This window comes from Alligator mississippiensis, chromosome 1, assembly GCF_030867095.1.
Source record: "Alligator mississippiensis isolate rAllMis1 chromosome 1, rAllMis1, whole genome shotgun sequence".
Lineage (NCBI taxonomy): Eukaryota > Metazoa > Chordata > Crocodylia > Alligatoridae > Alligator > Alligator mississippiensis.
The window spans coordinates 154,721,818-154,735,218 of NC_081824.1; the positions used below are offsets into that span (position 1 = coordinate 154,721,818).

Consider the following 13,401-nt stretch of genomic DNA (forward strand, 5'->3'; position numbering starts at 1 on the left):
AGGGGGCATCCCCCAGCGTGCTCGGCAGCAGACCCAGAAGTGGACCAGAAGCACTTCCGGTCTACTTCTGGGTCTGCCGGGGAGTGCACAGAGGGCCCCCCCCAACCCCCCTAGCTCAGAAACTGGTGCCTCCTGGGTCTGCAGAGGCACCCAGGGTCGCCCTGTGGCTGACTGCTGAGTTGGGGGCTCGGGGGGGGGAGTGCGCTTGATGGTGAATCTGGAAATGGACTGGAAGTACTTCCAGTCTGCTCCCAGGTTTGCCGCTGAGCATGCAGGGAGCCCCCCTGCGCTCCTGTGGTACACTCCATCTGCCCCACTACTGCAGCATTCATAAGCTACACCTGGTACCTCAAGGTGTGTAGAAAAAACATTCAAGCTTTGTCTGTGGCTGAATCACTGACTGGCTGAATCAGCATCGAATCTTCAGATTCAGATTTGGCCGAATTGAATTGGGACAGTGATCTGAATCAACTAATCGAATCACTGTACCCGACTCAGGCTGAATCTGCATCTGAATCAAACATGACCCATTTTGCACACCCCTACTAATTAGGAAAAAAAAGGCACATTTTGTTTTTGAGTATATACACTACTTACACTTCATCCCATTCCTACACATGCTTACATTTCTTTTTTCAGTTCCTCTTTCATCCTGTTTTTATGGTTGTTATTCTTTGGTTTACTTTCCTTCCAGTTCCATTTATAGACTCAATTGTGTGTGATGGCTATATGTGTCATATTATGCTTAGGACCATATTTCAATATTGTTACTTTTGTGAATTAGCACCTAACTCTGAGGGGCCTCCAACTGATTTCAGTGGATCTATTTGTTGTCAGAAGGGCAATTAAAATCTGACTCCAAAGCTCCAGTTCCCACTTCTCCAGTTATGATTATCAAAGAGAGACAGTTATGTGTGTTTTTCAGAAATGAGGTAGGGTGTCATTTCAGATCATGGATGGCCAGGTTTGGGGGTCATTTGTGGTCAGAAAAAGCAACTAAGATCTGAGGGAAATGCGCAGAGTCTGAGTATAGGGGAGCCAGAAAGCCAGGAGCTGTATTGAGGAACTGAGTCAGAGATCCAGAGGGTTGAGCAGAGAATGAGTTCAGGAGGTCAGCTGGGTTGGGTAGCCTAGAAATCAAACCAGAATCAGGTTAGGGAGCCAAAGGTTCAGACCAGACTTTGGGTCCATGGGAAAACTGGGTTGGGTAGCCAGAGCATTTGACAGATAGCTGGTAGAGGTATAAACCAAGGCTGAGGAGCGTGGGCACAAGATTGAACCTTGTTGCCCAAACACTTTCTCTTCCAAGTCACTGATTTTACAGGAAGGGGTTGAGAGTCATTTGGCCCTGGCTGGACACTCTGATTGCAGAGAATGGGTGAGTGGTTATATCCAGATATCTTGTTCTGAACACCTGTCAGCTCCAAAGTTCATTTTGGGAAGTGATAGACTGGGATGAATGCCTGTGCCAGACATGCTGAGGCCCCAGATTTAGGGTCATGGCCTGACGCAGTAGATTTGAACTTTATTAGATTGACTAAATCAGAGATGTATAAGATTTTGTAAGCAGTGGTTTACTTCATCAGATGCTGTGAAAGGACTGCAAGAAGCAGAGTTTCTGAAGCTCTGAGAAGTTCTGCTTCCTGCATTCCTTCATGGCATCTAATGAAGTAAGCCACTGCTTATGAAACCTTATGCAACTCTGATTTAGTTAGTCTATTAGGTGCAAATTTACCCAACCTTCTCCTTGATTCAAGTCCTCTTTGTCCTGGTGCAAGTTATAAAAGGAGAGAGAGTGCTCAGATTTCCCTATTGGCTTAAGATCATTTATATCAGTGGAAACTTAGGTGCAACAGAGTTCATCTCTGTCCACCTTGCTACCTTCCACCAGCCTCTGCCACCTTCCCATCATTGTGGATGAAGAAGATGGTATCAGAGGCAGGTATACTGCTTCTTTCAGGTTTCCTCTACTGAGGATCTATATTGTTGGCCTTTGGAAAAATGGAGTGTCTGTGTCTTATGGACCTAATATATCTGTAAACTCCACATAGTTCGCTGGTTGACAAATAAGTCTCTCTCTCTGACTGAGATCTCTGGAACATTTTTGCACATGGTAATTTGAGCCCATTGTCTTAGATTTAATATTTCTTTGCTGAGGGCCAGTAGTGATTGAATCTATTAATCATCCAGTCTTATACTGTGTTGCAGTAATTAAAAATGATATTCCCCAAGGGGAGTGTTTATTAGTTTTCTTGCAAAGCTCAATTTTTAACTTTTGGAAAATCTTTTTCAGATAAAAATGCAGCAATTTTTTTAAATGAGAATGTGCCTATTAAAAATAGAATAGTCTTAATTCCTTATTTAAAGGTAACTTATAAAGTCTGGGTTCATAATAAACAACCATGCAATTCACTTTATATGAACATTAAAAAATAAGACCTGCATGAGAATCAGTTGGAGCCTATGGCTCATCAACCTGAGCAGCAACACATATAACAAAGCAAGAATGTTATAAACAAGAGATAAGCCTCAATCAAAATTTTGCATTCTGCCCTTCTTGAATGGTGGCAAAAATAGCATCTCAGTCAAACTTTTATACCCCTGAGCTCTGTCTCAGTCAGTCTCAACCAAAGCCATGCATATAAACACCCACACACTGGGGCCAAGTTTTGATCTGACTGGTACAGAACTAAAGCATTCTCACCACCCCTAATGAGCCAGATGAAACTATGATTGAACTGTGTTTCCCAGATAGGAAGGGTGGGGAGGAGGCTGTGCTCCTTATTAGGGTCAAGGAAAAGGAATACTAGGAACCAGGGGAAAGCAGCATTGATACTAGGAACGAGGGGAAAGCAGACCACAAAGCAGAGATATTCCCTGTCTGTTCTTACTGGGTGTATCTACATGTTTAATTAACATGAAGCAATAAAATCCAGATTTTATTACTCCAGAGTTTGTTGCTCATGGGTATGCTGTTTGAATGTGTGCCTGTGAGCAATAAACTCCAGAGTTTATTGCCATTTGCACACGTGCCTAAGGCTATAGCATGTTGATCTGGGTCAGAGCAATCCTGGCTGGCAGAAGGCCGGGGGGGTCTGATATGTTTGCCAGCCCAGGTCTGCTCCCCCCAATTCATTGTGCTGTGGAGAGGCTGGCTGGGACATGAAGGAGTTTCAGCATGTGGCTAGCCAGCAGGCAGCCCCTGCACTGAAGCATCCTCGTGCCCCAGCCAGCTGGGGCAACATCTACACAGGTGCTGCTGCCGAGTATTTTACTCTGTAGCAGAATAGTATTTGTAAAATATGGACACGTGTAGATGCTGAGATGTTTACTATGTGGCTAATTAGTCTACTAATGCCCACTGTGTCTCATTACTTGCTCAGGGGAGAAGAGTCACAACTGATTTATTCCAGTTGATTCCCCCCAGCCTCCCCAACAATAATTTAGGCTTCTGTGCTTTGCTCTAGCCTTTTTCATCTTCAGTTGCCCCAGATCATCTTCCTGGGCTTGAACTGAATGAACCATATTTCCAGGATACTATGGGTCTAGTTTTGGGAATCAAGAAGATTTTTTTTCCTCCATTGGACTAAATTGGCTGACATTAAGTATTTCCTACCCCCAACTTCCTTGAAGTATCAGAAAGCCTCGTCTGGAATAAAAGAATTAACTGTTAAAAAGGTAGGAATGGGTAATTGTCAGTCTGCAGTTCGTGTTCAGATAATGGAAAAATGGGATAGCTCTGACAGATAAATGAGACCTCAGAGGGAAAACTAAAGTCTTTATAACCTACGTCTCCCACTTATTCTCTCTACCTCCTCAAAGCACCCGGTAGGGAGGGTTGGAACTGAGTCCTGTGTTAGGTTAGGAAGGTCTAACCTTGGTTTTATATGTAAACCTACACTGTACCCAGTTATATGTCTGGTGTGTGAAATGGATGGATATACATCGCCCTTACCCAGTATTAAGGTAATAAATTTGTGGTCCCCACCTAAAATCCATTTATGTATCTGTTTTTTTTATTAATTTGCATGTCCTGGACACATCCAACCACCTTATAGGAAAATATGTTAACCTTTCTAACAATACACTGTTGACTCAGCTGCTTTCTTGCACAGATGATAATCCTACTGAACCCATTTTAAAGTGAAGGTAGAAGCTATCTTAGACAAAAGAAGAGTCTCACCCACTTATTTGGATTTGCCAGAATCTGAATTCTCTGTAGAGGTAGTATACTCTTCAGGTGATAAAAGAAAAAAAAAAGACCTTATTTCATCCTTTGGCCCTTGGCCCAGTAAAGGAGGAATATTGGCATGATTCAGAAGGAGCCAAATATAATTTTTCTTTTTTACTGAGGTCTGTGACACACAAAGTCTCTGAGAGTGAGTTAATGGAAAAAATAATAATTGCTAATTGACTCTATAAAAGTCTCTGGAAATGCTAAAGAAATGACAGCTTATAGTCATGATATCTTTTGAAGTATGCTATGTGGGAATTTTTTTATAAGGCAAAACCAATCCATGAGTCAGCATACAACAGTGCTTAATTATCTATACTTACTTCACCCAAAAGAGAGTATTGCTATACTAATTTGCTGACCATGAAGAGTCTCCTCTGGAGCATGTATGCAAGAAATGTCTTGGATTAAACAAGCATAGTGTCTTTTTTATTTTATTAAAGAAATAGGCTGTAAGGTGGAGAGGAGGCTCTTTTTCTATCCAACTTGTTTAGTTACTGTTTGTTAGTCTATATTTGAAATCTTTATCCCATATAAAACTCCCATTTTAATAACAATCTGTTCTAATGTTTTAAATTGATTACTTAGAAATGTCCTGCTAAATTGTAATTTTCCTAATACTGCCAAGATGTGTATAACAACTAAAGATTTTTACATAAAGACTAAATGCTATAATATTGCTGTCATTGATCTATTTTTTTTCCTTGTGGTACACTATTATGTATATAGGAACTTAAGAATGAAGGAGTGAAAGAAACCTTCAGGTTATCAAATTCAGGCACATCGTTTTATAATTCTTATCTTGTATAGGAACAGATAGCAATGTATAAAGCTTTACATTGATTTACTGTGATTTTTGCCTTCCAGGACCCTCTTAGCATTAGGTTGTCATGTTGGAATTACAGATGAACATGCCGAAGAAAAAGTGAAAAAAGTTAAACTTCCTAAGAAGTAAGTTGACATGCAAGTATATTTTTGTATGAAAATATGAGAATATTTTGTTTTTATACATATGTAATACACATCTGCATATACACACAGAGGGCTTTGAATCCTACATATAAATGTTATACAGCACAAATTCCTTACAAAAAACCTAAGATTTAATGTTTAGACAAGCAGAAAAATAGAAGTGGATAAGAACTTTTATAATGTTCATTAAACTGACTGACAATTAATGGTTCTGGCATTCCTTTTTAGATAGCACTTGCACTGGAGTTATAGGATTTGAAGAGGAGAAATGGTTAATAAAATTGTTTCACTATAAAAGTAACATTCAGTAAAATTTTGACAATTTTGAAATATGTCAAAAAGTCTTTTTAAAATTAAGACATATAGTGGTAGTGAACCAAACCCAAAAAAAATGCTAGAAGAAAGTACCTGTTTTTTAGATCAATCGTTAATTGAAATGTCATTTAACATTATGGTTATTTTAAGACTGCTGCCTCATACAATATAAAGATGAATGCAAAGTACAACAAACAGAATAGATGAAGCCAACATGTGCCAATCAGTGGTGACAGTACAATTTTTACTTTGAAATGTATTATATACCTTTTATGCCCCATTAATTATGTATTTTACTCCAAATAATAATATAGTAAGCATAAGCCCAAACATACTATCCCAACAGATTCACGTTCATATTTATAGTAACTCAAATAATATTATTTTATTCTTTTGTATTATACTATTATATGATATTATATATTATAATATATTTTATTATTATATTATATTATATATAGTATTATACTATAGTATTATAGTAACTCAAATAGTAATCATATTTATAGTAACTGACAAGTGCAGGGTGCTGCACTTGGGCAGTAGTAACCAGCAGCACACTTATAAGATGGAAAACTCCCTTCTTGAGAGCACGGAGGCAGAAAGGGATCTTGGAGTCATTATTGACTCCAAGATGAACATGGGCCGACAGTGCAAGGTCACGGTCGGCAGGGCTAACCGGACCTTATCGTGTATCCACAGGTGCATCTCAAGTAAGGCCAAGGAGGTGATCCTCCCCCTCTACGTGACACTGGTCAGGCCACAGCTGGAGTACTATGTCCAGTTCTGGGCACCCCACTTCAAGAGGGATGTGGACAGCCTTGAAAGGGTCCAGGGGAGGGCCACCCGCATGATCCGGGGACAGTAAGGCAGACATTACAATGAGAGGCTACGGGACCTGAAGCTGTTCAGCCTTCACAAGAGAAGGCTGAGGGGGGACCTTGTGACCGTCTATAAACTCACTAGGGGGGACCAGAAGGGTTTGGGGGAGACCTTGTTTCCCCTAGCACACCCCGGGATAACAAGGAATAACGGCCACAAGTTGTGGGAGAGTAGGATTAGATTAGACATCCGTAAGAACTACTTCACAGTTAGGGTGGCTAGGATCTGGAACCAACTTCCAAGACAAGTGGTGCTGGCTCCTACCCTGGGGGTCTTTAAGAAGCGGCTTGATGCCTACCTGGCTGGGGTCACTTGAGCCCAGTTTCCCTCCTGTCCAGGCAGGGGGTTGGACTTGAAGATCTACAAGGTCCCTTCCGACCTTACTTCTGTGATTCTATGAAATATCACCTGAGACTAAGTATAGTTATTATAATGACATTACTAAAACACCGCTGGGCTTATCTACATGTGCACTTAGCATGCCTGAATAAACTCTGGCACAGTTTTCACTGGAGCTTATTGTACATGTGCACCTGGGACCACAGCATGTTGAGCTGGGAGAGAGCAGCCCCGGCTTGCAGGGAATCCCAGGGGTCAGCCTGCTAACCCAGGGCTGCTCTGACTCAGCTCAACTTGCTGCATAGGGGCTGGCTAGGGCATGAGGCTGCTTCACTGCAGGGCTACCGAATGGGTAACCCCTGCACTGAAGCATTCTTGTACCCCATTCAGCCCTGTCAGCATCTACACATGTGTTGCGAATGAGTAAATACTGACTTTATGGAAATGGGAAACTCCTCCTTAGTTTGCTCCTGTGGCCATATGGCTGAGGGCAAGCGAAACTCAGGGGCATCAAAACCCCAAGCCTCCAGGCTTGGGCCTGCATGTAGGATGCCTGCCGAAGGATTTGGAAGTATTTGAAGCCCCAGGTGAGGGTGGAGGATGCTTGCTGGTAGCAGGGCCACATGTGGTTCTTGAATGATTCACGTGGATTTGGAATTGATTTGGTTGAGTTGTCCTGGGACATGAAAAATTTTCCTAAATAAACCCAAGCAAACTCTGCTGTAGGAAGCTGGCATTTTACTAGGAAGCTAATTAGGGAACTCCATGGTAAATGTCTTGTGTAGATGTGCCCACTGACTATTTATTCACAATGTGGCTCTAGCTTCTTAGTAGGAAACATAACTAACAGAACCGAATGCTTATTATTAATCACAAGAAATATTACATATATTCCAGTCCTTGATGGACCTCAGAATGAGCAAGGAATGTGTTTGCACTAAATGTGGCAGAAAATGAGAGAAATCCGTAGATTTTAAAATTTGATGATAGAACTTGGTTATACCTGTACATTCAGGTTAGCTTTTGCCAAATCAGTAAGTTTTTTATAATGTCCTTTTATATCTTTTGCTCAATCAAAAGATAGCATTGTTTCTGTAACCATAATGACAAGGAAAATATCCCCCTGAAACATTTTATGTAAATATTAGGCAGATGTAAAACTAGTGTAGTATGAAGTTTGGCTTGAGAATTCTTTTCTCATTGTAATATGATACAGTTTTAGCATAGACTCTGCTTGGTTGGCTCGCGTGTCTCTTTAACAATGGGATGTTACATAGTCGAGTAAAGGAATTAGTTTGTAATTTTATATAGAAAAAATGCATAGTATAAAAGAAAGTATGACAGCCAGAAGTCTGGGGGCTTCATTTTCTTTCTTCCTTTCTCACCCATAACCATCTTTTTTACATTCAGCATAAGCTTACGCCAGCAGTTTGTACTGCAGTTTTGTAGGGGGATTTAATTTTTTTAACACCAACAAAACTCTATTTCAAAGGGGGATTTGACTCAGATTTGTGAGGCAGAGCTCAAAGAAATAACAAATGACTGCAAAATCAATTCAATGTCCCTAATGGATGGGCCAGCTGGGCCCCAGCCCAGGGGCCACTACCAATCGGGAACCTCCAAGATCCTCATCACCAGAGAAGTGAAAGCCGTGGTTTTAAACTTGGTGCCATTTTTGTCTCCTGGCAGTTTGTGTCCGGTGCTGCAGGGAGGGGCCAGGCCAGCTTGGAGAGCTCCTGCAGTGGGGAGGGGGCCTCCAATTTTCTCCTTGCCTAGGGCCCCCAAAATCCTTAATTCTCCTCTGAAATTTATCATGTGATAAAATGGCAATTCAACCACAAATATATTACTTCTTAAGTGTGGAACTCTTTGTGACTTGTTTATATTTCTCTTTATTTTGAAAACAAGGTGGGTACATGCTCTACCCTGATCCACCTCTCCACCTCCAAAGCTGCTCTCCCTCTCTTGCAGTCTGCCCTGTCCCCATTGCTGCTTGGTAGCAATGGCAACGGCACTGCCAGGGCAGCCCAATAAAGCTCCAGGTTCAGGGGCAGTCTGGGACTAAGGAGCATCTCCCCAGTCCCAAGCTTCTTATGCAGTGGCAACTTTAAAGGGGATGTGGGCAGCCAGGGAATCAGGACAGGCTGCCAGCCTTTAAAGGTCCAGACACATGAGGAACCCAGGACTTTGGAGCTGTTCCTTGATCCCAGGCTCCCCTAGTTTAAAGGGCACACAGGAAGCTCAGCATCATGGACAGGTTTCCTGGTTCTGGGCTGCTTGATGGTCCCAAGCTCTTCATTCACAACCCAGTTTAAAGGTGCACCACACGGCCAAGCATGGAGGAGCCTCTCCCCAGCACTGGGTCTCCTGAGCATTGGCAGATAGGCATTGGGATTTAAGAAACTTTATTCCAGGTTCCAAAAACCATGCATCCTGCTATGTCAGATCTGACCATCTTTGAGATCCGAAATAAAATTCCTCATATATTAATTGCATGATTACATTAATATCTACTGGGGGCCTTAGATGCACTCTTTAAAAACCCCTTTGAACACTTAATGTCAAGCTATGAAGTATCAATGTTGGGACATGGGCAGCCAGGCCTAGGGGCCAATCAGAAATCAAGATTACTGGGTTGGGGTTCACACCAGAGTTGGAAAGGGCAAGCAGAAACAGGAAACCAAGGAGTCAAGAAACAAGCAGAATTTCCAGTACAGTCTTAGGTCAGGTTTCCCAGACACTTCTTGTTCCTCTTCCTGGACTTACATAGGAGAAGTGGAAGGTGAGGTGATGGGAGCCAGCCACTGACATATTAGGGACTGTATGGGGACTCAGGCACTAACAGAGCCTTACGGCAGGCATCATACAGCCTCCAGCAATGGCAGCAGCATAGTGGGTTGGGATAGATGGTCATGCTGACCATGTCAAAGCCTCTGAGTTCAAGGCTACAAGCCTGACATGCAGATTTCATTGTGAAGCCCAAAGTAATATAAAGTAGTTATGTTGGTGTTGATTTTTTATTTATTTATTTTTCATATTTAATTATTTTAAGTAGTGTTCTTCATGTACTTTTATCTTATAATGATTCTGGACAGCAGGGTGGTGATGTTTTAGATTATGATTAATGTAGCTTAAACAGACAAGCATATACATTTCCATCGGTAATAATTTAGACTTAAAAGTGGATGGATGTTGGCAGACTAGCCAATAAAGCTGTCACAATGGCTAAGTCAATTTAAGAGAAAATTATGATACTGTACCTAGATGTGCTGTAGTGTTTTTCCATTAGCTCCTTGAGATCTTGCAACAGTTTGTATGACACGTTTTATTATAGTGTGATGATCATAATTTACTTATTCACATTTGGTGGATTCTTCCCATGCCACTTTATCTAAAGCGGCAAGTGTTAAATAGAAATTTTATTACCACATTGAGAGAGGCCCATTTTCATGGACATTGTGTGCTGTCTGATTATTCCACTATGGCAGTGATTCTCACCTTTTTAGATCTGAAGCACCCTTTGAAAAATGCCAGATGGTAGTATTCATTTTTTTGCACACATTTCTTGACCACAAGAAAATAAAAGAGCAGTTCTTCTGTTGCAAAGAACTTGGAAAGACCACAGCAGGCCAGAATTTTTTGACACTAAAGATTCCTATTTGAAGTCTCTGGGTGAATCATGTGTGGGTCTTTGGAAACCTAATAATGCTTAATGTGTGGCACCCTTAGGAGGATTTTGTGGCACCCCAGAACACACTATGGGTATATGTAAAATACTTCCATGATGGCACTCCATTGCACAGAAGCATAAAAGCTTAGAAATTTGGCAGGGTAACTTAGCACAGCCATAAAACCATACCCAGTGCCAGACAGGTTCTCCATCTTAGGTGTGCTTTTTGACACATACTCCAAGGATACATTAAATTGGCTATGTTGCTACATTTCCATGCTTTGTTGCAGACTGAGCGGAAGTGCCTGGGTGGTCTGTTTTTTATCAGCTCTTCTGATAAAAAACAAAGGCATCATACATCTATTCTATATGTTTCTACAGGTTTTTGCTTGAATTCAGGATGTAGATGTAACCGGCATTGGTTTTTCATGTAAAACTTCCTTTTGGTTTTTGGCCTGAATTACTTTGCTAATTCTTAGACTCCATATACCTAATTCAGGGATATTTAAAATTTTTGGACTTTAATAAGATCAGGCTGCTGCAAGGCTTTGGACATCATGTTTTTTAACTTACTTATTTTGTTGTCATTGTTGGAGGGTGTCAGTAATGACATAAGGATAAAGCTGGTATTCTCATCTTTAAATTATATCTGAATCATTTATGTTTCTGAACTATTAAAATTTTCAGTTATTTTATATGGAGGTTGTCTAACCCTATACTAAATGGAAATTCTGTTATGGGTCTTACAAATACTTGGATAATGACTTCTATGCCATGCAAGTAGAGCAGGGCAAAATATATAGCCTGTGGGCTGGCTCTGGTCAACAGAGGGACTTTGTCTGGCCCTCACTGGGTCCCTCAGTCCCACCTGACCCAGGCGCAGTGTGGTCCATGATGTGTCCCACCACCCCAGGCATGCAGCGGGGCTGGAGCAGCTCCATGGCTGAGCTGCATTTCTAGGGCAGCCCAGGCAGCAGCTCCTTCTGGCTGTTGCCACTGCTGCTGGCCCCAGTCCCATAGTACTGACAGGGACCTTAATGCACAGCCCCAGCCTGAACCCAGCCTGCCTCATGCTCGCTCAGGGCTTGCCCCAGCTGGAACAAACCAGCTCCAGACCAGTCAGGACCTGTGTACACAATCCCAACCCTGCCCCGCCCCCACTCTGGACTGCCCACCCACGAAAAGTGGCTGCAGCTGCAGTGGCAGCTGGGTAGAAGCTGTGGCTGGACATGGGGGAAAAGTGGCTACCTCTCCCTTGTTGCAGCTGGGTCCTTTTTGCTGTAGCCACTGGGAGCCTGCACTGCTGTCACCACTGTCTCTGGGTTGCCCAGCAGGGCAGTGGAGCAGAAATGTAGGATAACCTAGGGCTCTGGGCAGCTGCAGCAAGAGAAGGGCTGAGGCAAGGAGGGCAGAGGTGAGGAGGCTGATGTGGAGGGGAAGGGGGTGGTGACAGTTCCCCAGAACTGCCTATGTGGCCCGGAATAGATTCAGTGCACAATATGGTGACTCCATGATCTATATATTCATCATGTCCAAACGAGTACATGGTAGTTGCCAGAGATCCTGAAGTGGCCCGTCTTTGGGGAAGTTCTGAGATAAAATGTGTCATACCAGTTGAAGGTGAGGGAATTGGAAGAGAATAGAAGATACTTACAGACAATGAAGTAAATGTTGTTTATGCTCCATTAACAGACAACATGTTTAGAATAATGAACCTTTTTTTTCTAATTTAGATTAAAAAAAAAGGAATGCATTACACTTTTCCCATGCCTATGAATAGAATCTACATTCTCCTAATTTAATTTGCATGATCTGTCTGCTGTTCTTGCTGGGAAGATGCATTAAAATGGCAACTTTCCTGAAAGGCTCTTTATGCAACTCATTGTTCAAGTGAAAGTGTGATAAATATTTTTAACAACTCATTTGAAAATTAATTTTTAATTCAATGCATTGTTTCTTAAATTGAGCTCTGGATAATGGTATGTGATTCATTTTCCTTAAAACTTGTTAAATCAATAAGTATTATATACAATATTAAACATGTAGACAATTTAACAGCTGATTGTCAGTTTTGGCATTGAGAAAGTGGTGAGCATGGGGACTGAGACGGCCCTCGTCTTGATGCTGAAAATGAGCTGCTGTGGGAGTGGGTTGTAAAATTCCGTGGCTGGCATAAGGGTGGGCACCAAAGGGCTCCCTCCATTGGGAACTTGGCAGTTCTGTTTCTAGCAGTTTTTCCTGCATTGTCCTGCTGCTCTCAGAGCTGTGGAACAAAGCATTTTAAAAAACCTTGCACTTTAAAGGTAAGGCAATTTAGGCATCCTGGCCACAGGGACCCCCAGCTCAAGTAAAAGAACATATAATAACTGTGCATACAGGTGGCTGCGCACATGGCTTCCTAACATCCCTGGTGCACAGGACCCTGAGATCAGAGGGAGGCTCCCTGGTTACACTGTGGTTGTTAAGGGTTAGGGTGCATGGGGAGTCTTTCCCTGGTCCTAGGGTCCCCCATACACTGGGGGTGTCTAACAGCCGCATGTGGGACCCAATTTCACACATAATTTAGGCATCCACTGGGACTTTGGGATCTAGAAGAGCCTGTTTGATACTGATGTCATGGAGGGGAGTCTGTAGTTTACAGCAGCCAGGAAGTGGAGTTAACTGACTCACCGTGTACTGTAGAACACTTACAAATGCGTATCCTGGGCTCCTTGTTGGCTGTTATGCGATTGGGATCTGCTCCCCCATCCCAACATTCGTACCTCCTGCTGTGCAGGTGGTAGGAGGCATGTTTGTTGGGATCAGGGATTAGATTCCATTGTGGCATTAAGTAAATGGCTGCCAGCTTCCTTAGGCATTATAGCTGTTCGCTGCAGTTTTCCTTTAAGCCTGCTTTTCCTTACTGAGAGACTAAATGAGAGGAAATATCTGGTCATTTACAGAAGAAATCAAAGAAGAATAAATTAAGAAGAAGGTGAACAAGAACTAT

The 13,401-nt window shown here is 42.3% G+C and overlaps 1 protein-coding gene across 1 annotated transcript in view; it reads left to right on the forward strand.

The window, feature by feature from the left end:
* Nucleotides 1-13,401, forward strand: part of RYR2 (ryanodine receptor 2) — an 875,416-nt gene that overhangs the window by 496,646 nt on the left and 365,369 nt on the right. The window contains exon 23 of the mRNA XM_059715710.1: nucleotides 5,102-5,185. Within this exon, the coding sequence (XP_059571693.1) occupies nucleotides 5,102-5,185 (84 nt within the window). The remainder of the gene's footprint in view (nucleotides 1-5,101; nucleotides 5,186-13,401) is intronic.